At 42.8% G+C, this 26170-nt stretch overlaps 1 protein-coding gene across 1 annotated transcript; it reads right to left on the reverse strand.

The window, feature by feature from the left end:
- Nucleotides 1-400: 400 nt before the first annotated feature.
- CERS3 (ceramide synthase 3) lies at nucleotides 401-25373 on the reverse strand. The gene is made up of 10 exons (XM_058033724.1): nucleotides 25192-25373; nucleotides 23625-23742; nucleotides 21577-21695; nucleotides 18059-18116; nucleotides 17152-17202; nucleotides 16192-16284; nucleotides 15891-16019; nucleotides 14278-14384; nucleotides 12828-12984; nucleotides 401-617 (listed from the first exon to the last, which is right to left on the reverse strand). The coding sequence occupies exons 1-10, from the start codon at nucleotides 25371-25373 to the stop codon at nucleotides 486-488; spliced, it is 1146 nt and encodes a 381-aa protein (XP_057889707.1). The 3' UTR covers nucleotides 401-485.
- Nucleotides 25374-26170: the final 797 nt, after the last annotated feature.

Below are 26170 nucleotides of genomic sequence, written 5' to 3' on the forward strand. Positions count from 1 at the left end.
ATTTTGATGAGGGTTTAAACTGAAAAGTACAGATAAAATGCCAGTCACTGTACAGCACTATCAAATTTTTCCCACATTGAGTAATTCTGGTTCCTAATGGAGCTCACACTACCTACCTACCACAAAACATCTGTGATTTAAATTGTTTGATGAAATATATCTTATATCAGATTGAAAAACAACATTAGAATCAACAGGACACTAAATTACTTGACTCTCTTGAGCTTTGCCCTTGTGGAGCACTGTCAGTCAGCGTGTCCAAACATCTTTCCACACACTCCACAACGATTCTGAAAGTGGGTCATTAACACATTTTGTCATGTTATGCAATTTCTCCCTCCCCTCCAAACTGGGCTTTTTTCCAGGCCCAGTAGCCAACAATAAATCAATCACAGTCTCTCACAAGCCTTTTGACTTAAATCCTGTCCTGTAGGTTGGGCTGAAACCAGAGCAGGAATCGCTGCAGGAGGTGAGGCAGGACAGGGCTAGTGGTGACTGCTGCTCAGGAGGTGTTTGCTTGACCCACTGCTGTTCTTGGTGCCACTCTTTGTGGACTCCTCTTCAGTGTCTGTAAGAGAATCTTCCTCCTCTTCATCACTCCGATCATCTTTCAAGTCCTAGGGAGAAGAAAGCACTGTGAACACATTTTACTGCCCCCCAGAAACACACCCTGCCCCCAAAATGGAGGCTGACATCCAAGGGGAGATCAATTAGCAGCACTTTCATTTTGCAGAACCAAATGTTCTTTAGACAAAACTGCTTCCATGACCTCAGCCCAGCCACTTGACCGCTTCTTGTTCATTTCTGCTTTTCCCTGTAAAGTGTGGCTATTAATCCCTGGGTGCTGTGGGATTAATTTACAGCTGTGAAGTGCAGGGAAGATGAAAAGAATATTGTTTAAAAGCTAAATATGATGAATACACTCACCCAAACACCGGAGCTGAGAGGCTGCCTGCTTCTGACAGGTGTAAACTAAACAGTGATGAGTTGTGCCAGCATCTCCTGGCACCAGCTTTGCTCAAAGACACTTGCTGACCCTAAAATGCTCTTTCCTGCTCAGTGGTATACACAGCACATCAACACTGGCATGGGGGAGGCTGTGTCTGTACAGCTGTTGTGCATCTTGGGTTCATCACCCTGCTGAGGGAAGTGCCCAGGGGAGAATGGCAGCTCCAGGAGCAGGGATGGAAGGGGTCATCAAGGCAGGAAAATGCCCTCAGGAAAATCCCTCCCCAGCTCCATAGGGACAGTTCCTAGCATTTGGCAGTCATGCTTCATGCCAGACAGTCAAAAATGGAAATAGTGAATGTTTCCACCACAGAGAGAAAAGTCATCACACCTACCCCGTGTTTCAGGGAGAGGTGAGACCATGCTGTGCTGTTTGTCATGGCACATAAAAACCCACACCATTAGTTTCTTATTTCTCAACCCCTGCCATAACCCAAGGCTCCAAAATGTGTTCAGAAGTTTGTTTCAAACAATTGAGGCTTCAGCATTAAACCCAAACACCCCTATTTTCCCTTCAGTGCAACAAGCTCACAAGAGCAGCACCTGCCTGGAGGACTTTCCACACCAGTGGGTGACCTGCTCCACAGACTCGGGGCAGGATGCTCTAGTGAGAGATGTTGTACATCCAGAAAACACTTCTTCCTAATTCCTGAGAACAGGCACCACTTTTTGTGTCTCTTTGTACTGCAGGATGCTGGGGCTTCTCCTCATGACAGAGCTCTGCCACCTGAGCCTGTGCTGGAGCTGGCAGGAATTCAGCACAGACAATCCCCTGCCTGCACAGCCACACAGGGGCCACTCCAGCATGGAGAAATCTGGTCTCATGCCATCCATCTGCACCTCAGCTCCACAGGCAGAGGCTGCTTGTGCTCCCTGTGATGTGCCAAGGTCAGAGCAGTGACACAGAGAGGAGAAACCAGGGCTGTTCCTGCCCCTCCTGTATCTGCTCTTGGAATGAACCAACAATTCCACTTCCTTAGCGTGCTGCTCTGAGGTCTTTCTGAAGCACCAAATTCATACAGAGAAAATAAATAGCAGCCCAGTAATAACTCATCCAATTGCAATCTCATATCCCTTCATATATTACACTCCTAGTAAAAGTATAGGGCTAGAAAGCAAATTAAAGCCTGAGCTCTGGCTCATCACAAACTATAAACTTCCTGGAGATTTTCTTTTGCTTTTTCCCTAACAACTTACAAAGGGTATCAAAACAAACAAATCTTACTGTAAATACTGTAAAATAAACTTGGCATGCCATCAGTTAGAGAAAAGGCAAGACAGCCTTTCCCACACAATTTATGAGGTTCTGGCTCTTTCAGATCACCTCACTCCCTCCTGGTATTTTTGCCATTTGTATCTGCAGTAAAAGACAAATGCTGAGGGGGTGGGGGGAAGATTGTTGCTTTTCTGCCACCAGAAATATTTCAGAAAGAAAAGCAAACTAATCCTAAGCAGTGTCTGATGCAAATCCACTGCACACCCTGGAAATGCTCTCATCTCCCTGAGGCTGCACTGTGGGCAGTGACAGGAGCAGCACTTTGGGACTCCCTGGGAATAATGTCAGGGAAGTTTGTGGCATTTCATTTGGAGTCCCTCCTTGTGCTGCACACAAATTGCTGGTGCTCAGGCATGTGCTTTAGAACAGCTGGCAAACTGCTCTGCTTTGAATGATGGCCAGTTTGTGATATTGATTCCTGTTTCCTATAGGAATGAGCTAGCATTTCCAGCATGGAACTGGAAACTCAGATAGAGCTGCCTTCCCAGTTTTAATGCTGTCAAGCTGGATGCTCTGATTAAAAGCACTATATGTAGTAATTAAAAAACATGTCATGTTTTTTTCCAGCTCACTGCAAATCCCTGCCTTTGAGAGAACATCTTACAGATTTCAAAGCAGCAGAATTAAATTTTTTCATATTCTGAAGTAATCACTGCAAATTTTCTTAATTCTGGGAAAGAGTGTTACTTCTGAAATTCTGATATTAATCAAGAAAAAATGCTGCTAAATTAAATCTAATTTTTATTAGATTTTGTAAAAATAAACTTACTTCCTGACCAAGTGCCTCTACAAATTCCTGCTTTAGGAGAGTCTGGCCATTTTTGTCTGGCTTGTTTAAGTGACAGAACTTGAAATAGCAATAGCTTCATCTGTAACTGGAAATCCAAACAAACCTGTCTTTGCAAACTGTTTAACAGACCATTATAAATATATTAGGATATCCTAAGTGAAGTTTGTGCCTCTTAACTTTGACCTTCTAATAATAACAAAAGTTGTAACATTTGTAGGATTTTCTCTGCTTTAATACCAAGATGTTTTCTCTGAGCCCCTCACATCATATATTTTACTCATGTTTTCCAGCTCAAAGGCTCTCTCTGACTGTCCCTGAGCAGCAGCAGATGAATACACTATCAGGAACACAAGAGCTGGCAAACTGTAAATACCACAGCTGAGGCCATCATTAAAACTCAATGCTTCAGTTTAATGGCATCAACTGCATTTCTTATACTTCAGCTGGTTTTGGGTAACAGACAAAATGGATGTGTACATTTTCTGTTCTGGATGACTAACCAATTTAATCTTTCTAAATGGATGAATGGTTTCAAGGTTTATGAGAAGCAACACTAATGCTTTAAAGTCTGCAAGAGAGCCATTTGTAGTGAAGCCAAAGCTACAAACTTTTATAATCTTTTTTTTCCTTTTGTTTAACCCTTCCACCTGCTGCTCAGTCTGCCTCTTTTAGTTAAATGAACTGGATTTGTTAAGGTAGCTTTGGCTTCTTGCATCTCACTGCTGTTAGAACATGTGTCATTGAAGCCATCAGCACTAGATGAACAGTAAAGGGCCCTCTGAGCAAAGTTGGTCACACTGCAGCCAGGGCTCCATATCTGCCACAGCAGGGTACTTCAAGTGCAAAGTGTAAGAGCAGAGGCAAAGACAGTGCCAGGCAGTATTAGAAGGCAAAAATAAATTATAGCAACGTGGATTGATGATCCTACAAACAGAGAGGAAACCTTAGCAATGTGCCTCTGCTTTCTCAGAAGGGGAATGGCCCTTGCTGGCAAATGTCAGTTCCTGTGAGGATGGGGAGGTCTGGACAGGTGCCCAGAGCAGCTGGGGAGGGATCTCTGGAAGTGCCCAAAGCCAGGACAGGGCTTGGAGCAGCCTGGGACAGTGGAAGGTGTCCCTGCCCATGGCAGGGGTGGGCTGGGATGAGCTTTAAGGTCCTTTCCAACCCAAACCATTCCATGATTCCAACCGTGTCCATGTGAGTGGTGGGAGATGGTCTAGGCCTAACTCACCTGGTGGGATCAACACTGACTCCAGGCTTCTCAGCAGCATCAGAAGATTTCAATTTGGCTAAAACTGGACAAGACTAGCACCAATTAATTTTTTGGGCTAAGCATAGATTACACCCACAAAGTTAACTGGATTTCTCCTACCAAGTACTGATGTGTCAAAACAATTCAGAGCTGATTGCAGAATTTTGTTTTCTAATCTGGTGAAATTCTGATTTCTTGACTTTCAAATACTTATTCTTAACATTTAGTTGGAATTTTCTGACTCTTAAATGTATCTTCTATTAAAATGAGAACCTTATGCCTTAAATCTACCTTAAAAATATTTTCATTTAAACATCCACAAACACATTGACTAGATCTTGATTTTTCAATGTAAAGACAGTAAATTCCACAGCACCTGCACATATGGAAACAGCTTGAAGTACAAAGATGAAAGCTATTAGTCAGGTCAGCAACCACTGCCTCAAATAAAAGAGATAATAAACAAGAGAGATTATAAAAAGTCAGTCCAAATAGATAGAAAGGGGTACTTTTCTAACAAATAATACTATAAAGTTGATGAATCTCTGAGTTCAACATGTTGAATTCAACATCAATAATTCAACTCAGCTGACATATGACTTAATAAGTCTTTACTTTCCTATTGAGACTAAGCAATATACATTTGGATTCAAGCAAACTCTTCTGTATTTCCAGCCTGGAAGATTTTATTGGAAAATACATTTCCCTTTTCAGCTCATACACACTAGGCAACATAAATAATGTTTATCTTCCATGGAAGATGCACAGTTGGACTCTGCTTTCTGCAGTTTTAAAATGAAGATGCAGACTTTCTAAGTTAATTGTATTGGACATCTTGTGGCAAAAAGTCCTCTTATTTAATCTCTTCTATGTAATATCCATTCCTCAAGCTTTCCACTGACAGTTTTCAGAGGGAACTCAAAGAAGACTTGTAAAAAATTAAAAGTTCCACTAATTCCACAATTATTAGAAAGAATAACTTTATAAAACTAGATGTTGCTACTTGAACACGTCCCTGATTTTGACTGACAGGATAAATTTAACCCCACGAAAACCTGGCTGGTGGTGTCCCTGAGCACAGCACACCTGGAGCTGAGGCTGAGTGCCCTGAGTGCTCTGAAGAACCAAGGCATTGTTTGCAGCTAATCAGGCTCTGTGCTGCTCAGAGTCTGCTGGCTGAGTTATTGAAATGCACCGAGTGAACCTCGCACGCGGCCTGCGGGGCTTTGCGATAATGTCAAAGGCCCAGGAGGCACCGGGTGACTCATAATGTCCCACTGCTTTCTGAATTATTCCAATTTTAAATCCACAGTTGGCAAAGAAACAAAGAACAGTATAATAGGCATTTGATGCTGTTCTCTGTAGTGAACTTTTTTTTACCCTAGGACAGAACTTGCTTTAAGCCAAGGAGTTCAGTGGTATGAACTTTTATCAGAACATGCACTTTTACTCCTTAGAAATGCTGTTTTGGCTGCAAAACAGCTGATCAGACACTCGTGCTGTTCTCAGTGAGGTATGATACTGCACTCAATAATGTTTTGAAACAACACAGCTGCTAAGGAGTGTCCCTGCAGAAGCCTTGTAGCACTGTGAACTGAGGCCACAACACACAGGTGTGTGACAGGACTTCTGTCCAGCAGGGACATTTCTCTACATCCTCAGAGACCATTCCACTCCTGTTGTGATGCATCTAAACTTTATATCCATACTTAAACATCAACCTCATTTTCAGTGGCATACCTAACAAGTAATGCTTTTTTCCTATATTGATATTGCAATACTTAAAATCCACCCAGTCCTTGTAACCACTCTGGTATCAAGGCTGGGTATGGAACACTTTCAGTGGCACCCAGTGAACAAAGCTGATGCAGTTTCCTTATTGAGCCAAATATACAGAGATGGGGACCCCACTCTTCCTCCACTGGTTACAGAGGGACCCTGGAAATGGCCAGGCCTAAGTTACACAAGACAAATCCCAGCCTGGAGCTGCTGCACACCCATCCCTGCCTGCTCAGACTCCCATGGGCTTCCTGCAGAGGGGAACCTGCAGTGTCCTGTGCCTGATCAACACTCACTGCAATTGTGTTACAGAGGACAAATTGCCCCTTGAAAGGATTTCCTCCCTTCTTGCCATGGAATTATGATTTTGGAGCACTCCTAGGTCCTCCTAGGGAAACATTTTCTTTAAATACAAGACAGAAGAATTTTCTCAATTGATATTATCCTATCATTAACTAGCTTTATTTCCATCTTTTTTAAAATCGATTCACCAGATTGCAGTTCAGTAACTCCCTCTGAAAATATAAGAATTATTCACCTCATAACACAGTCACAATTCAAATCTCTGCAGAATATATTAAAAATAGTAAATGAAGGCATCAAAAGTTCTGTAAAGGCTTAGGGTTCGCTCTGTGAATTGATTTTTGGCAATTGAAAAAATAAATACATATGCACACTATTACACATATATTATTTTTATATAGGTGTATATATAAAACTAGCAAGAAATGGAACATTTCATAAAGATCCTGCTAGAAAATTAAAAGATACAAGCAGTTAAAATGAGAAGCCAGAAAATCCGTCAGTAAATGCCCTTCTGTGAACAGCAAGGTAAAGCAATTAATTTTAGAGCAAAAACTTTACCAACATTTGTCTTCCCTCTGAATTAGGAACTTGCACATCAAAAGAACCATTTGGATGGGGGATTTACTACAAGTGGAGCTGCTTTGTGCCAGGGAACACGCAGAGAGGGGCGGGGGTGCTTGTTTGGCCAGATCCATGGCTGGTGAAAAGTGACACAACCCCATCGAGCTCATTCCTACCAGCTGAGAGCCTGGCCCTGCATCAACCCTCGGGCATGGCCAGGCCAGGAAGCCTCAGGACTGCAGGGAGGCTTGGCTTGCTATTCTTAGAGGCACTGGTCATCCACAGCTCCTACTGGAGTGCAGCTCAGCAGCTTTGGAAGGAGCAGGATTTTATTGCAGCACACCAGAGCTGCTTATGGCTCAGCCAACGTGACACAGGCAAAGGGAGCATCCACACCCCCAGACTGCTGGAGCCTGGCCTGGGCACTGGGGCTGCTCCTGCACAGTCCTGTGTGTGCACAGCAGGGCTGTGCAAGGGTACTCTGCCCCAGTGCTCCTACCCCAGCATACCTTCACCACCCATCTATCACACCACAATTTATTTCCTGTGGTTTCTCATTAGTTCATCCCTCCACAATCATCAGAACAGCCTTTAACCCAGGTTTTTGAAGTTTTATCTGATTTTTATATAATGTTCAAGTGAAAAATATAATGGAATTATGGGCATATAAGCAGAGTTTATAAAAAATAATTCTAAAAATCCAGCAAAGAACATTGCTGCTGTATTGAAAGCTGAGAAGTACATTTTAGTGTGTGGTGTAACACACAGTCCACTAAGCCTATAGAACACACCTCTGGAAGTCACTGCTCAGCTGCTGACCCTGTTCAGAATCTGGAGTAAATGTAAAGCTCTAAACAGAAATCTGCCTTTTAACTCCCAGTGCCAGGAAAACTGGTTCAGGCCCCAGAGACCAAAGAGTGATCTTGGATTGGCACAGTGGAGAAGAGCTTTTCCTCTTTCACAGGCTCTGTTGGGCTGCACTTTGACAATACCCATGTCTGGGGCAGCCTTGACTCCAGGGCTCCTCTGCTCTTTGCCTACCACTGTAAATACCATCCAGCAAACCCCAAACTCCTCCATGCTCCTTCTGCCTGCCTCCCACCCTCCTCCCTTGGATCAATTTGGCACCATCAAGTGAGACTTGCAGCCAGGCTTTGGGTTTAACTAGATTGCTGCAGCAGAATGGGAAATATGCAGATGAAAGAAAGTCATAGCAGGAAGTAATTTCCCCTTACTGGGGCACGAGCCTCCACGCTGCTGACCTGGCTGGCTAACTCCCATCTCCAGGCTATTAAACAGCTCATGGCCCCAGGGCAATCATTTCAACCAACTGGGAAGGCTCCCAGATTGACTGGTTTTCATGTCTAAGAGGGAAAGCTTTCATTTAGCCTATTTTGTTCCCCCAGTAAGCCATCCTCATGAGAAAATCTGCTATAAATATTCATCTGTTGAGAACCAACAAATCCAACTTCTCCGCAACCTGTTTTCCTTTAAAATGGAGAAAAAGCAACCCCTGTTGATCTAGTTCAAACTGTCTTATGTTTGTGCCAACCCTCCACTGAGAGAGCTCAAACTCCAGAGCAGAACTGGCACTTCCCAGGGAAGGGAACAACAAAATATTCAGGAAAAGCTTTTCCACAACTTCCCAGTTCCAGTCATGAAAATGTAACTCACTAGATTATCATTATCCTCTAGAATGTATTGCTCCTTTCAAACCAGCCACATGGAATTAAGGCAAGTGCATCTCCAGGTCTGTTTTACCAGCACCCCAACAGTCACTGGGCAGCACAGGCCTGACAAAACACACAAGAAAACAAAATCTTATGTGCCACTAGGTTAGGAAATAAAGCCTGTCCTCTGTTTAACTCCTGTAGTATGGCAATTTTCTAAAGGAAATTACTTCTCACTGAATGTGCTAATTCTCATTAAATTTCCATTTGTTTGATGCCAGCAGATCAAGCATAAAAAAAGTAAGAGGAAAAATGCTGCAGTAGAAAAATGATGGCTGGGAACAGCAGAAGTATCATAACAAGCACTTCACAGCTCTCATTTCAACCCAAAATAGTATTTTCCTATCATTTTCAGTTTCCCCTACTCTGTTTTTAGTCATTCTTTGAACACTAACTCTCACTGTTGCCTTGGGAATTTGGGCCAAATAAGGACTGAACAAACCATGGACAAAGATACACTCAAGCAGTCTTTAAAAACCTTACCAAGCACAAAATGCCAAAGGAATATTGAACATGGACAAGTTTTTAAAGAGTGACAAGTCCAAAATCCTGATCTACTGCAGTGCAGGGTGTTTTCTGCTTCAGGAAGAGGAAAGAAGCACAGTGAATCCAAGGAAAGTGCTGCTGAGGACTCCCAAATAACAGCAGCCATTAGTGAGCAGCTCACTGCCTTCCCTGAAGGTGGTCTGATGGTGGCAAAACAATTACAAGAGCAGGAAAACCTATTCCTGGACACATTACAGTCTGTTAGAAACCTGCCATTACCCTCCACTGATGGACTTTGCATCAGCCCTGAAGTATCTGAGACATGTGGACATCATGCCCATTTCCTACAACTTACACATTTTTCAAGATTTAAAGCACCATAGTCTCAAAACCTTAACTCAGTGTGTAATGGGTTTAACATATATTTTACATCTTAATTTGCCATAATAATGTGGCTATAAGCTGCTGTCATTCACTCCCTTTTTCTGACCTTGGAAATAAAATGTTAAATCTCCACGGGATTTTCCTGGCAAGATGTTTTATATCAGTGCATATGTACATACTTCTCTATATGCTTTTTCAATTTTCCTAAAATATTCTCATATGTGCAGACATGATGACTAGACATGTTTCAGTGGTGCTTGAAACTTGATACAAGTGGGTAATTTAACCATGTAATTGAACAATATTACAGAAACACACGGAGTTTCCTAGCAACAAAAGGCCTTGGACATCAAGATGGCAGCCAGCAGCTAACATTGCAATTGCCTGACCTAACTTGAAAAGAAATTACACTGAAGAATGTCCTCCTTCCTCCCAAAGCAGAACTGGTTCATGGCTACAGGTCTGACCTCGAAGGGCTTTGCTTACAGGCCTTACTCATACACAAGGTCACAAATGTCACGTGAGAAAGGACATTTAGGGAACATTTCTATTTTCCAGAGGGAAAAAATAAAGAAAAAAAAAATTCTGAACCCTCAAGTTTACCCCTATGGAAAATTAGAAGCTTCCTAATGTGAAGTAGCTGATTACAACTGAGCTTGTGGATGGAGAGCTCCCCATTTTTGGGGCATTCCCAGGGCACCAAGGGAAAGGTGGCACAAGTCCCCCGAGCCTGGAGGCCACCAGTGCTGCTCTGTGCCACCAGACCCTGGGCAGAGTCCCATGGCTGGGAAAACAGGACACAGAGGGATGGCAGAAGATCATCTCCCTTCTTTCCTTTTCCCTCATTTTCAGCCATGTCTCACTGCAGTATTTGGGAGGAGGAAAAACACAAGACTTTTAGTCCAAGCTCTTTTTTGCTGAAGCAAGTCAGTTGGCTGAGCAGTCGTCCCAGAGGGCTGAGGGCAACTGTCCCCTCTGTCAGTGCAGGGGGAGGTGACAGCTGAGATGAAGAGCTTCTGACCAGCCACTCTCAATAAAAATCTTCTCCTCATGGGCAAGAGGAAAGCATAGAAGAAGCCACCAACTCTCGAGGGTGCAGTGACCCCAAAACTCCAGGACTGAGGCACAAGAGGGCACTGAAAAACTTCCTTACACCCTTCCATGCTCAGAGCTTCCTTCAGTTAAACAACAGAAGTCTCTATTCCCAGTTACACCATGACTTCATTTTTCCATCTGAAGTAGCTAACTGTTGCTTCAAGAAAAATATCAGAAATTGCTCAGTTTTCATTCAGAAAACAGCTAGTCTTGGGCAGAGAAACAAACCCCTACTAACACCAGAATGATGGTCTACTGGTATTTCCCTAAAATAGCAGCAGCTATTTGTGTGCAGCCTGTCTGTAACAAAGATGTTGGTAGAAAAACCCTCCTTGCCAACACCATTCTTTTCAACGGTGCCTTTCCAGCTCTGGAGGCACTGGCTGCTTTCACAGCCAAGTTTGCCACTGCTATGGAAAACAGGCTGCACATGCAAGCCAGCTGAAGTCATCCAGACTGAAAAGGGCCCAGGCTGCTGCTGCTACCACTGTAAAAATGTTATTTGGAAACCATCTTCTCAGAGAGCTGTATAAGGAATCAAAAATCCGCGGTAGGGATGCAGGCTTGGTGCTTTCCCATTTTTTAGCTGTGACGAACACAGCAAAGCTCTTATCTCAAAATAAAACATTTCTGCCCCTTACAAAGGCACAGAGCAGGCAGGGCAGGGTGGCCTTATATAGCTGGCCTGGCAATGTCCTGCTCACCACTGCATCTGACACCTTCTGGCACTCTGAACCTCACAGTGTGGATGGAGAGCTCCGCCCAGCCTTCCTCTTCCTCAGCTGGGAGGAACAGGGATGTCTCTCCATTCTGAAGAGGGGTTGTGCACAGGGAGCAAGAACAGCACAGAGACAAGGCCAAAATCACAAAAGAAAGCAAGAGGTAAAGCACTTTACACCTGGGCCAGAACTAATGTAGTAATTAGTCAAGCAGAGGTAAATGAGACACAAGAAATACAAAATTCTCAGTGTCTAAGGAACATAAAAGCTTGTTTTAGAGGCACAGCAACACAAACCATTTCCTCCACAGATTTGTCCCTTCTGAGCTGCTGTTTGCTGTCTTACAGGGGCTGAGTTTGTAACTTCTAGGGCAGATGTTGGGTCTCTCTATGATACCCAGCTGTGTGTTTGTGTAAGATTTGATGGAATCCAAAAATCCAATAATTACAGGATGGTTCCTGTTAGCACTCAACAATTAAACATAGGGAGAAAGGAATATTTCTATTTCCTAAAGATGCTTCACAGCCTGAACTGCTTCAGATAAAAGGACACAGTTTAATTAAGTTTTTGTTTCTTGAGCCTCAGAAAAAATACCATTTTCCAACAGCACAACTAAAATTTCATCTTAACTAGAAAAATGTATCTGTCAATACTTGTGCCAAATCTTAGAGACATCCTCCAGAGGCCTTCCCTTAAATGCTTTTTGATAAATATTTTATCTACCCCGCACATTTCATAGCACGAGACCTTGTGAAAATGTCACTACTTCAGGCAATCAAACAAGACACAAATGGCAATTTTATCCAGAGATTTTTCCCATGTGAGTTTTCTCTACAAGGAAAAAGCAGATTAGGCAGACCAGACTTGCACTGTTCCTCTGCTCCAGCTGAATATGACACTATTTCATTGAGTCATAATATAATATAAATGAAGCAGATATGCTTCATTTGGTTTTTGTGATCCAAAACCAGTGCTCAAGTTTAGGTGACCTCAGATTTAGGCAAATCTGAAGAAATTTAAATACTGCAGAAAAATTGTAGTCAAAGCTCTTATCACTCACTCACTTCTTTTTTGGTAAGTTCCTACAAAGCCCAGTGACAAAAGATTGCTTTCACTCAGAACACAGGAATTCCTGAGGAGTTCTGGACCATTTTAGGGCTTCAGGTTCTGGGACAGCTCATTTCTCATTTACTATTGGTACAAAACATCAGATACAGGCAAAAAAACTCATTCTAGCTGAAGTCTTTGTATTCCAACCAAGACATTGGGTGTGGCAATGAGAGGTGCAAAGCACATTTAAACATCTCCCTGCTCTGCAGATCCCTATCGGACATTCTGATTTGAAAACTCAGGATAACAATAAAATTCCAAGTAAATCAATTGGAGGTATTGGCATCTGTTTGATATTTCACATATCTTTCTGAAGAAAAAGATTTCTTACCTTTAGGAAAACGAACCTTTTCAAAATCTTGAAAATTAAGTAACCCCAATATAAATGCAAGCCTTGGAGGGTTAATAGCATCCCATTGAATAAAAAATATGCTATGACAGGAGTGGTGGAGTAGTAGGTAGGCAGATATAGTGTGGCACGAAGAATCCTAAAAAACAAAGATTATTGTTATGGTGCGAGATCTCTTCCTTATGCTATTTACACTTATTTCTAATCTCATATTCCAAGCTGATTAATATTAAAAAGCTCTGCAAAGATGGTAGATTAATTAACAAGCCCTGCCTTAACTAGATTGTGCATCTCTGTTGAAATACAGACTTCAGAAGATGAGAAATTTGAGTCTGGCATGGAAGTACTCTAAGTGAGGTTAGAAAAAGTCCCTGTTTTTCAGATCTCCATCTCTGTGTGGTCTAGATACTGTGCAACTCAGAGCCTGCCTATGCCTTTTTTAGTGCAAATTCTCTCTAATCTGAAATCCACACTCCAGAGAAAATCCTAGAGGCTTTGCAACAGGGCTTTTTGTTAATTAACATATGTTTTGTCCATCTTCAGACTTCACTACTTCTGTATTATTTGGGGCTCTTTGAGTCCCTTTAATCTCATTGTGTTTCGCTTCCAAGCTCAAGAACTGAAGAACAAGAAACTCAGTGAAGCAAAATGATTGCAGATCACTTGTACAGTTAATTAAAAAAACAACAATAAAGTAAAAGACATCAGCATTTCTGAAAGAAAATACTACAGGAAATTAAAGCCTTATGTTGATCAATGTTCAGAACTATTAATTTAACCAGTCTGAGTCTCTAAGGGTTTGTCCATGTGCAGGGAGGGGCAAATTAGAGCTGTGAATGTGAAACACATTAAACACTTTTTAAAAGATAAACATGTAAAGCACCCATGTGGATACTCCAAAGCAGATTAAATCATAGCACTCCAAAGGCATGCAAGTATTTAGCAAGTTAAGATTTATTTGTGCTGACTTCATAAATTAATTGGTTCACCTAAACTTCTCTGAGGGATCCTCATGTGGGTGAGGTGAGGCACTACCCAAGGACTGGGTAGCAGAAAGAAGGCTCTAAAAAATGAACTACAGTCATGTACTCTGACTTTGCAACTACAGCAGAAAGGGTGGAATGAAAGGGAATAGGATTTCTCTTAGTTAAGGAGCTCAGTCCCCTTGAAAATGCAGGGGCTAGTAGCATTTAACTGCTATTTACAAAGCAAGTTACATAACACATAAATAAATATTTATGTTAAAGAGGCTCATTTAAAATTATTTTTACATAATAATTTTTAAAGAAAAAGGCAGTTTTTGTCAATTTTCTCACTAGCAGAATTTTCAAGTCCAGTCCATTCCTTTCCTTTTTCCATCACAACCAACACTAAACTTTCAGGGGGAGTGAGAGTGAAGTAAAAGCCTGGGACTGGATTAAATCTTGCTTACCAGAAGGGGAACAGGATCATCCTGGTGATGAAGAATGCAATAGAGAAGATGATGAACAGTATGTTGCAAGTTTTCTCCCAGCGAGCATAATTAAACATTTTGGCTGCCTGCAGTGGATAAAAATCCCCAAACATATTATAAATATTCTCTGAAATAAATTCTGTGTTTTTATAAATAAAGACTCATCTTCCACCTAAGCAGGAAGAGTATTTCTTCCCAGTTTGACATGTAAAGCAATCATTTTACTGATACCTAATAAAGCACCATCAGACCAGATTCTTTGTTTATATTTCTCTTTTTATCTCAAAGGAAAGGACTCTGCATCAAAGGCCTAAAGAACAGCACTCAGACCAGAATATAAAGTGTCACAGAAACACAAAGTGCTCTTTAGAACAGAGATAATTCCTCATTTTTCCACCAGATTCCAAACAGACTGAATTCCAAGAAAAGCTGCTGCCACACCTGCACATTCAGGAGACCCCTTAAATGCAGGTGTTTGGGACATGCCTGTTACTGACCCTGCTCAGCTCCTGGCTTCTCCTTTTTGAGAGCAGGAGATCTCAGTGCTGGTCTCTATCCCACTAATAAGGGCTCTAAGTGCTGCTTCTCCCCTAAATGAACTGTCCAGCTCCCCCTGCTCCATTAGGAACCACCCTGGGCAAAGTGGGAGCAAAGCTCAAGTGCCAAGCTTAAGTTTTAAACAGCAGCTTGATTAACTTCTTTTCCTCCTCCTTTTGAGTGGCAGGGCTGAATTAAATTGTTCTGGTACTCAACTCCAGTTTCCATCCAAGTGCTGCCCTACCAGTTGTCAACTCAACTCTTTGTAAGGCCACAGAGTTAATTGGACCTAGGAGCAATTCAGGATTAAAAGTAAGCCAGCAAGAAAACCTGTTTAATCTGGACCAATCCCAAGTGCACAACCCCACAATTAGTTGTTCTGATACAAAAAGATAATCAGGAACAGAAATGGACAGTGGCACACAACAGCCCACAAGGATTGCTTACACTGGCACTGCCACCAAAGGAGGTGATGAAACTGTGCCCTCAAACGTGGTGTTACAAACTCAGGGTAATTCTAGTGAAGAAACCCTGTGTGTGTCTTCCAAAAAGCCCAGAAGCCACTCTGATCACAGTGCTCTCTGCAGAGTAGGACGCCTCTTAAACACTGCCACTGATATTTTGTGCAGGGAAGGGACTTTCCCTTGAGTCCAGGAGAAGAAACTTTTCTTCTGCCAGAAAATACCTGATACAGGTTAGACTTGATGCCAGAGGTCTTTTCCAACCTCAGTGACAACCTGGTCTAATTTTATCAGTGAAACACGAATAACCCAGGGAGACAGCTTTATTTCCAGTCCCTGTTCTGAGGAAATTCTCTTCTGCTTCTTGCTCATAAAGTATTGTGTAACAAAGTATCATCTTAAATTATCTAGAAGCTCTTTTTTATCTTACAAGTTACAAATCTGCCAAACTGTGTCTCTGCGGGGATAGGAAGGGATCATATGAAACTCGTGGCAGAAAGATTAAAATGTCGCTGACACCAAAACCAAAAAACTCAAAGCAGAAAAAAAAAATTAAAAAAAAAAAAAATCCAGACAGCTGGACAGCAGGGTTACCTCGAGCCAGAAATCGGCAGTGTCGTGCACGAACATCACCAGAGTTCCAAGCCGCACGTAATTGCCGCACCAAGAGCCGCTCATCAGCCCAATGGCTGCCAGGTGATGAACGACGTGAGCCATGAAATCCTGGGGGGGACAGAGGGAAATGGAGGTGAATGGCAGCCCCTGGGGGTCCCTGGCCGGGCAGCCCCCGGGCTCTGCGGGCTGATGCTGCCCTCCCGTGGCTGCGCCAAAGCCGCTCCAGGCGCTGCTGCTCCCTCTTCCCGCTCACCAAGCACCGACAGGCACAAGCACTTGCCTTCCGCTTGATGTCAATGCCCAGGGTAAATATCAGAGACCAGTAAAAGCCGATCTCGGCCATGTAGTACCAGTACTGGGATGGCAGCAAGGTCTGTGATGAGGAGAAACACAGTTAACTCCGAGAACAGGAAAAAGTAAATGTCAAGTGAGATTACTTCTTTTTTCCTTTCCTGACTTCGGCTCCTCTGGTGACTCTTGCTTAAAAAATTAAGCTAAATTAAATTCCTGTCCTGGGCTTCATTAAGAAGGATGTTCTGAGAGCCAAGTACGTTAACCTTTGCTCAGCCCAAACTCTCAATTCCCACAGTTCCTCCCCCACCTCTGGATTTTAGCATGCTTTTTCTCCATGTTTCTGTCACAGAACTACAAGCAGAATCCTTCTGCATTTAATTACAAACAACTGCAAATAAACCCCCTCGGTTTTGGTGAACAATTAACATAATAGACTGAAATGTCAATTATTTATGCTAAAATCCTATGGATGTGGCCAGGGGAGAGCAGAGCTGGGCTGCTCCCTTGGGTCAGTACATTTCCCAGGTGTGTAGCAGGAGCTGGGAAAGCTCAGCTGGAGGCAGGATTATTTGTATTCCTGGCCCCCGCCTAGGACAGGAATAGGAAGGCAGTGGGATGGGGCAGAGCTATTTCAGTAAGAGTGCCTTGAAGCACCGTGGGGCCTGGAGCAGGGCAGGGGTTCTGCACCCAATCCGGGAACACTGATAAATTCTGCAGTGAGTAACTGGTGTCCCGGGGCGGGGGCTGCAGGGGGAACTTGCAGCACAGGCAGGTCCCAGGGAAGTCCTGCAGCAGTCGGCAGCACTTCCCGAAAAGGGCAGGATTTGGTGCCACACCTCTGTGGGTGGTGCCCGTGTGGAGGGAAAAGGCCGCTGTGAATTATCCCTTCCAATGGGGAAATACCTGGAATGCCTGGAGGCCACTGGCCCGGTGCCAAAAAGCTCACCTGAAACGGATAACCAACCCACGTCTGCCAGATGTCGTAAAACCAGGGTTTCTGGGGAAGACACCTCAGTCAGACACTGCTCAGCTCAGCAACAATTATCACCTTAACTCAAAATCTTCACTACTTAAACTCTCTCTAAGTGGAGCAGGCTAAGAAGCTGTAATCTTGATAACTGTTCTCCACCAATTTCTAAAGGGAACTTGCAGCTCAGATTTATTATATTGTTCCCAGCTTTTTGGCTTCTCTTCAGGACACCTGAAACGTTCCAGTTCACAATTTCATCATCCAAAGCAGTGGGTGTGTGTTTTATTACTGCAATTACTCAAGATATGTTGCCACAGTGATTAGATGTGCTGTGTTTACCAGTCACACAGAGCAGGGGATGAGGATGAGAAGCAGTGTTTGGGGACAAGGGCCAGATGAGCAGAGACACGCCGGGATCTGTTCCGCTGCCTGGGGAAGCACTAATGACACCCCAGGCAGGGCTCACCGAGCTGCAAGCACCAATCTCTGCTATTCCCAACTTCTGACTCAGCAGCAACACCTCAGTAAATAGCTGTGACCACCAAAAATGCTGCCAAAAAAAGTTTATGGTGTCCTCTGAGGAAAACATGGCCATGTGATGCATTTGTAGGTGTTAACAAGGCATGTTGTAAAACCATCTGCGTGACTTCTTCAAGCTTGCCTTAAAAATTCTGATTACTCATAAATTCCTTTGTCATAGAAGGTCTAAAGTTTAACTTAAAAATTAAATCTCAGTGCATAATGCAGCCCATCATCCAGATTACATACAGCAAAGATCTGATCCCACAGAGGCATTGAATTCACAGTCTTTCAATGCGATTCAAGAAAATCTAGAAATTATTTTGTTTAAATAAAGTATCAATCTTTCAAAAAGTTAACTTACATCATACAGAAATATAAATCCAACAATGGAGGATGTCAGATAGAATGAAAATCGCCAGCTGCAAAATTGAAATGAAAAAATAGGAACAAACCATTATATTTTGTAAAGATATTGTCCTGAGCCACAGTTACTACAGATCATTGTACATCACAGACAATCTTCACATAAATGTGGCCTCACACTCAATGTTAAGGATAGACACATATTAACTGTATTTGAATTATTAACACTTAAATATTTAAGGTTTGATTCACTGCTAAATAAGGAAATTCTTTTACATTATCATGATACAGATATTTGAATTGTCATGATAGCAGTAATTTTCCAGCCAGGCTTGAACTGATCAAGAGAATGACCACAAAAAGTGTAATAAATCCCCTAAAAATTAATGTTTGAGAACACAAACCTTTTCCTGGGTTCATTCACTTCATCTCTCTCAACACCAATTGCTGACAACAGGGGAGCCTTATGAATTATTAGAATCTACTGGGTTAGTCTAAATCTTGCTACAAGGTCTCAATTAACTACAACCTCATCTTTGACTAGGTGTGCCAGAATTTAGTCTGATCTAAGCTTTTTGTAGATTAAATGGATATCCAGCAAGGCAGATAAACCTTCCAGCTTTGCACCATCAGCTTGCTAAGTCAGCAAAGGGAAAAAGCTCTTGAGCATCTCAGTGAAGTGTGCTGCTGCTTTTGGGTGGCAGAGCAGGCTGCTGTCGGAGTGCTGATGACTCTGGAGCCTGTGTGGGAGGCATTGTCCCTAGCACTGGGTGTGGCTGCAGCCTCAGCCCAAGCATTCCCACTCCCACCTCGACAGGTGATGGAAAACTCCTTCCTTTCCACTCTTCCCCTGGGCAGGTCAGGCCTGACCTTTCCCCTGAGCAGCTCTGCAAGTCCAGTAGGAAACAGTGCAGGACTTCACAGCAAAGGAAGGCTGTGACACAGGGACAGGCGCAGGGCCCCAGAGCTGCTGAGAACTTCTAGAACCAGAGTATTCCAGGGGAGAGAAGCAAGCAACTCCCAGACAACTCAAAAAGGAGAAAGCATCACAAGAACACTGTACCAGTGGATTGAGAGATGTAGAAAATGACATTGGGGTCTTTGGCAAGCTTTAATGAAGTCCCAAATGAAAGAAGAGGAGGAGAACCTGTGTGGTAAAAGCAGCCCTTACTTTCTGAGCCCCACATCCCCTGGAAGCTGATATTCCAGGAGAAAGAATGAGATTTTTCAAAGGCTGAGACAGTGTTTTATGAGAAAAACAACAAACAAAAATGAGGATGTGGAATGTTGGAGGTGAGACAAAATAAATTGTCTCACACCTGAGAAAGAAGTCAGGAAAATAATTATAAAATTGCCACTTGATACACATGTGATAAACAACTGTTTTTCTTCTCAACTTTAAACTATCTTCCCTCAGATGATTTGAAAATAACACTACACAACAAGCACTGCATGAACAGCAGAAGCACAGAGGTACATGGTGGAAATTGCAGAGTGGAGTCCACACGGAATACCTGACTCAGAGTTAACCAAGAGGTGCTGGAAAACACAACACTGGCACAGGACAGACCTTACACAGCAGCTGCTTGTACCCTCATGCCTACCATTCCAAACAAGGTGTGAGTGGCCAGTGGATATGGCAGAATTGATTCTGTGTTGGTTGTAAAGTGCAAGTGGGGTTTTCTGAATAGGATTCAAAGCACAGAGCACCTACAAGACTGTGCCATTAGTGCCCAGCCCTATTATATATTTTATATATTGAATGCATTTGGCCATAAACAGCACTTCAGATGAACTCATTCTGTGTGCAAGGCTGCCAGAGCACTGCCTCATTTTGCACTGAGCCCAGCTTCTTTATGAATTTGGTGAATAAAACACGAAGTAAAACTCATCCAAATTCGCCAAATTTTACTCAAGTGCCTCTTAAACTCTGATCCTGGCCACCAGAGAGAGCACTGAACAAGAGCTGTGCAAGAGGATTTTCTGGTTTAACTTCAGGAATCTTTTCTCTTGAAGAGAATGTAACAAAAAAGAACTTGGTAGGGGAAGTTAAAGGCTGGTAAATCTTACAAGGCAGTGAAGTTTCATGCAAAGGGCTTTCCAAACCCCAGGGTTGCTTAACTGGGAGCACTAATAGCATAAGTATGGTTTAGATCTGGCTCATCAGATTTTCCTTGTCATTCAGAAAAAAGATCTTGGAGATTGCAGGCTTTCAAAAAATTTCATAACGCTCATAACACTCACTATTAGAGTGGAATAACTCTGTTCCTCTTTTTTTTGCCTAGAGAATTATATTCAATTAAATTCACTGACAAAGAGCAGAGCAAGGTTCACAAAATTGCACAAGAGAAACCTGTTTGCTTCATTCTCACTCAAGCTGCCAAGCAAGTTGGAATTTCAGTCTTTAGCTGTGTGTTACTAGAGACTGGCACACATGGCAGGCAGGTCTTTTAGCAAGAGCAGGAAATCTTATTGTCACTTCTGGAACCAAACTAACTGATCCCCAAAACAACAGCAGACATAAACCATGGCAGGAGACTTTACTCAGCTTAGACTTCAAAGAGACACACCTCTGTCTATCATCTGGATTTATGTCTGACTGAGGACACCACTAAATCATCATCACATTGATTAACACTGGAAATAATCTTGATAAAGTACTCAACTTTAAGCTCTGTGCTGTACTTTTAACCCTCATGCCTTAAGCTGATCTACAGTTACAGAGGTTCAATATTCTAATCAGGTGAAGTTTTGCAAATGTAATTAGGCTAATGCAAAGCCAAATACACAGAGCATTTGAAAGTGCTTTACACTGGTACAGCTCATGTCAGTACCCAAAAGGGATGAGCTGTGCCCATTTGGGGATTTGCAATTTGTGTGAGATTTTAGATCACACTTAAAGTGTTTAGGTATGAGGAAGTTCTCACACATAAGTGAAAAATCATATGCAGGAGGTTTTGAAACTTCTTACATATTCATTACTGTCACTCAAAGCTGCTCACTGGCCCACTCTCAGCAGGGACTCTGAGTTCCTGTTTCACACAGTATCCCATGATCAAGCTGTGGCACCTGTCCTTCAGTCTGGATGCCACAATTCCTGCTCTGAAACTGACTTTGGTACACATGACAGCATCCCAAAATGACAGCATGGGTACAAACTTACCCCAGGGTAAGCATTGTTGTTCCCCTATGATTACTGGCAGACAGGAAAATATTTTCATATTCTCTGCCTGTTTTCATCTTACATGTTGTACCAGGAGCCTACAAATCCATTATTCCACAAGGAAAAAACCTGTAAAATATTTTAAGGGTTTTTTTTTTTTTTCCCCCAGGAGAAACAGTTCACCTAAACTTTTAACCATCATTTGGAGAACTGCTACTAAAAAATTTCAACTTTGTGCATTCAGAAACCAAAACCCCCATCAGGCAGACCCAGCCTTCTGGAAAGGAGGAACCTCAATCATTTTCTTCCAGAAGAGGACAGCAGTGATAACCAAAGGCATTGTGTATCCTTACAAAGCCTCCTGGAATTTCCGGAGCACGGTTGGGATCTCCAGGTTTCGCCGCCTCCTGAACCATTTCTCCACCAAGTGGACGGTGCAGTTGCACTTCTTGGCAAGGCCTTTGATCTCTGACTGCAAGAAATGGAACAGTGTTAACAGGAGATATCATTTTAGTTTATTTTGTACTTCACAGAGGAGCTTCCCACTGTTGCAAGGTCTTAATTTAAAAATAGTACCAATATTAAATATGCATGGAGGGTATTTTTGAGTAATGCCCACAGAAACCCTGGATTTTTATTCATGTAAATAATGCAGGCACGAAATGAACAGATTCACAAACTCTGCTATTGTCTTTCTGGTCACTCCTGAGAGTTTCAAAGATAGAACTTTTACTGTTAGATGAGAGCTTAGGCTGGAGGGGGAAGTGCCATAATTGAACAGACATGGACATGGCACCTAATATCTTACCTAATCATAAATATTAAAATTTGTTTATCTATGAGTCCCACAGATTAAAAGTGGCTGGAATTAAAGTGACCTGAGCTCTGCTCTCAAATCCAAAGTCAATCTATCCTCCTGAGCAAGGTGCAAAGTGCCCCCCTCCAATAGCAGAACTAAACTGGGGGTGGAGCAGGGCTTAGAACTGCCCATGGGCATGGGGGTGCCACACTGGGGTCTCTGCATCCCCTGAGCTCCCACGGTGGCCAGGCCAGCACGTGCCCAGCACAAGGCAGTGACACTCCTGCACTTTGGGGAGCTCAGTGCCCCACCTGCAGCAGCCTGTGGCCTTCCTCCCTCTCCTCCATCCCCAAGTGCAGAAGTGTGGTTTGACCTCCCAGGGCTGCCTCAGGAGCAAGGAGAGTGTTTGGCTCATCCCTGGGGAAGTTCTTTGCTCCCAAGGGAAGTATGCAAATAGTGGGTGGCAGCAGCTGCCTCCACCGAGGTGAGGCCAGTCCAGGGAGTCTCCTACCCTCAGGGAAACCTCTGGAATGTGAGAAAAGGCACCTGAGCTGCCAAGGAAGGCTGGAGTGCAAACAGCCACCCTGCTGGCTCCCAGCTCTCCACCTGCCACACAGGAATAGCGACTCTGTGTCCATACAGCAGAGCCCACGTGCCCTCAGCTGCCAGCCAGCCTTTCCCAGGCACACTGGTCCCCAGGCTGGACACCTGAAGGAGGCAGCTTAAATCTTTCCCATGCTCTGAGGACTCTAAAAATGCTGTGCTTCCTTCCAGAAATCAAATGTCCAGCTGTACTCAAGCAGAAGGAAGGAATGAAACTGAGATTGGGATACTTGCCCAGAGAGAGAGGAGCTCGTGTGTGAACACCCATGCATTTATTCCTGATGTTATCAGGCAAAAGACACAATAAAAGAATAGCAGAGTTAGGGATAGAATGCCAAGTTCCACTATCAATAATTATCAAAATCCCTCATTACTAGAAAGCAAATATTTCTTTTCAGAACCAGTGTAGGAAAACTGCAATTGTTTGGGAACTGTAGTCAGGTAAGGGAACTTCCTGAGGCAGCACTCACAGCAAAGTACCTGCCTCCCATAAAAAAATCAATGGCCTCATTTTTGGAGGTGTCAAGCATTGGCTAGTCTTTTTTCCTTGTTCAATTTTAAAAACAAACAGCAGGGTAATAGAAGGATTGCTTTTCTTTCTCACATAAGCCAGGATTAAGTATGCAGTAACATAACGGATCAAAAGGCTTCCGTGCCAGCATTCCTGCACTAAATACAATCCTGCTTTCCAACAACAGACATCAGCTGAAGCTTTCTCCAGGCAGAATGAGTTAAAGATGGAACACTAATCTTCACTGGAAATATTATTAACAATCTAGCCTAGAACAGCATGCCAGAAAATTAAACATCTTAAATGTATTTTCTGTTTCGGATGCCATATACCCTTGTCAGCAGAACAGCAACAAAAACCCAAATAAATTAAGTCATCTGTCAATCAGCTGGAACTCATCCCATGATGTCATTGCTGAGAGCTGATTGAAACAGTAAGAGTGGGATTTTCCAAAAGTAAAATGAGTTTGGAAGAATGAGAATCCTTACTTGGGATGGTTGTCTTGAGCACTCCCGGAAATAACTCTCTAGCACAGGATTAGGCTGTGGCTTCACACGTCTTACATTCTTTATACCCAAGGCTTTTGCTAAAGGTATAGCAACATACCTGAAAAGACACAGCAGGAAAAGCTTTAGAAACACAACACTGTTACAGGACCTTGGCTGTTCTCATGCCAGGATACAAAGAAAACAAATTGGATGCAATTTAATCCACCATAGAACGTGCCAGTGCACTGAGAAAAAGGGACCTCCCCTAGCTAATCCCAAGAGGGAACCACAATTTATCAGCTGTTATACAATAAAGAAGACCCAAGGAATGCAGTTTGTGGCCATGAAATGCTGTTAAACTCAAGGAAACATCCTGACTTTCATGGTCATCAGAGGAGTGTTGGGGCTGAGTGAAAGGAGACCAGATGCTGTCCCATGTGAGCTCAGGGACTGATGCTGGGCAAGTTCCTCCAGTGGCAAAGTCACTTGGCACCTTCTTCACTGGGCCACCAGCACAGATCAATGCTGGATCCAGCCTGTGGCACACAGCCATTCCCTGATTCTGATAGATTCTCTTTCCCTCCCTTCTTTTCCACCCCAAATCACTGCAAAGATCCAAAGATTTCACCTTCCTGCTTGGGCAGGGTGTTGAGGAGCAGCCCCTCCCTCCTGCTGTATCAGCCATGGATTCCTCATTGCTCAGAGCAGTGGTCAGCTTTCCCCAGACTCACTGCAGCCAGATGTGTGGGCTAATTACCCTCAGCACTGCAGTGAGACACACTGGCAATGGTTATGAACATATGATCCAAATTACTTTTCATTTCCAGCATGAATGATCTTATCTGCTTCTGGTTTAAGTCTGTCCAACTTATGACATTCCAAATTTCCTCATTCTGTCCTGAAATAATTATAAAAACCTACTAATCACATCTTTTAGAGGAAAAAGAAAAGAAAGTAAAGCAAAAAAGGTATAAATAAATAAGGCAAAACATGGCAAATCTTAATATGATTGTAGCTTTTTTCTGTGGAACCAACATCTGCCTGTCCCCCAAGATTCCAGCTGCAGAAGCAATTCACTTTTTGGTGCCAAAGAGAGGGGGAAAAAAAGCAACCAGCTTTACTAGATCTGCATAAAATGTTCACATGAAGCTTTGAGATCCCTCCAGTCTGCTTAGCTTGGCCAAAGAGAGACACCTGGGGTCTATCAACATCACACGAACGTTCTGGTGCAGGACCAAATGAGAGGTTTGGTTGAGAGGACAAATCTCTCTAGCCTTCCACTGAAAGAGGAAAAGGAAGCCCAAATGGTTTAGAATGGAAAAAAGATCATCAGAAGTATCCAAATGCTGTTCTAGAAAAGCTAGATAGAAATATTTCTCTTCTGGATTGGACCACAGCCACACATCCCTAATAATGAAAATATTTTCCCATTTTTCACCTGCTGTGGTATCTGTACTAGATCTTCCCAGCAAACCAACAACTAATCCTCCTTTATAAAACATTACATTGCTCTACAGATATCTCATTTTCAGCATGAATGAGGGTGAATTGCATTTCAGTTTCTTACCTCTCACTGAAGAAGCGGATGATGAGCAGCACAAAAGCGTACGGGATTGTGGCGTACAGCTGATGGGGTTTGGGAAACACGAGTCCCTCACGGTCCACAAAATCTGCCCATGTGCAGTTGATGGGCATCCAGATATTCTCCCACCAGAACCAGCTGTTGAGTGTCTTTAGGATGTATGCCATGCTGAGTAAATAGAGAATTTCATTTATTCCTCACGTATTAAAGAGAAAATGCATGAAAAAAACCCATATTGAGCCTTTTTGTGTGAAGCCAGTAAAGTCAGTGTTCTCAGGGGGAAAAAAAAAACATACAGGAAATTAAAACCCTCTTGGTTTAGAGCAAAGAGGTGGGATTATAACCCAGCAGAAGACAAAATAATAAAGCCAAATTTTGACCTGCTATAAAGCAATACAGGGCCTTTGAAACCTGCACAGGGAGGAACCTGCTGCTTCCTTCCAGCCACTCACACTGCCCTGCTTAGCACCTGGTCAAATCTCCTGCAACACTCATGTATTATCTATCATATTCATACTAATGACAACTGATCTTCCTGGGGCTGCCTTTATATATTAAATATAAGAGGGAGGAAGAGTGGAAAAGAGATGAGAAGGTCCAGGGAGTGCCTCAATTCCATAGTAATGAGGGCATTGCACTGATGAATTACTGCTGTCTAATATGCTAATGGAAATATATCCTGAATTTGCAAACACCTGCACACAGAACAAGTGGGGGGGAAAAATGCAGTGCACAGCAAGCTTTTTCTGGGAATTGTGGGAAATTATATGATTTAACTGTGACCAAAACCTAGATCAGGAACAAATGTCTAAAATAAGTTCTGGAAGGAAAAAAAAAAATCACTTGGACTAAAGCATTTCATTCTTGTAAAACCTCCTTTTTAACTTTTGCAGTTTACATTATATATTTAGAAATTGCTATTCTCTCTTATTTATTTGTATGGACTTTACAGTACAAGCATGTT

Source organism: Melospiza georgiana, chromosome 13 (assembly GCF_028018845.1).
Source record: "Melospiza georgiana isolate bMelGeo1 chromosome 13, bMelGeo1.pri, whole genome shotgun sequence".
Taxonomy (NCBI): Eukaryota; Metazoa; Chordata; class Aves; order Passeriformes; family Passerellidae; genus Melospiza; species Melospiza georgiana.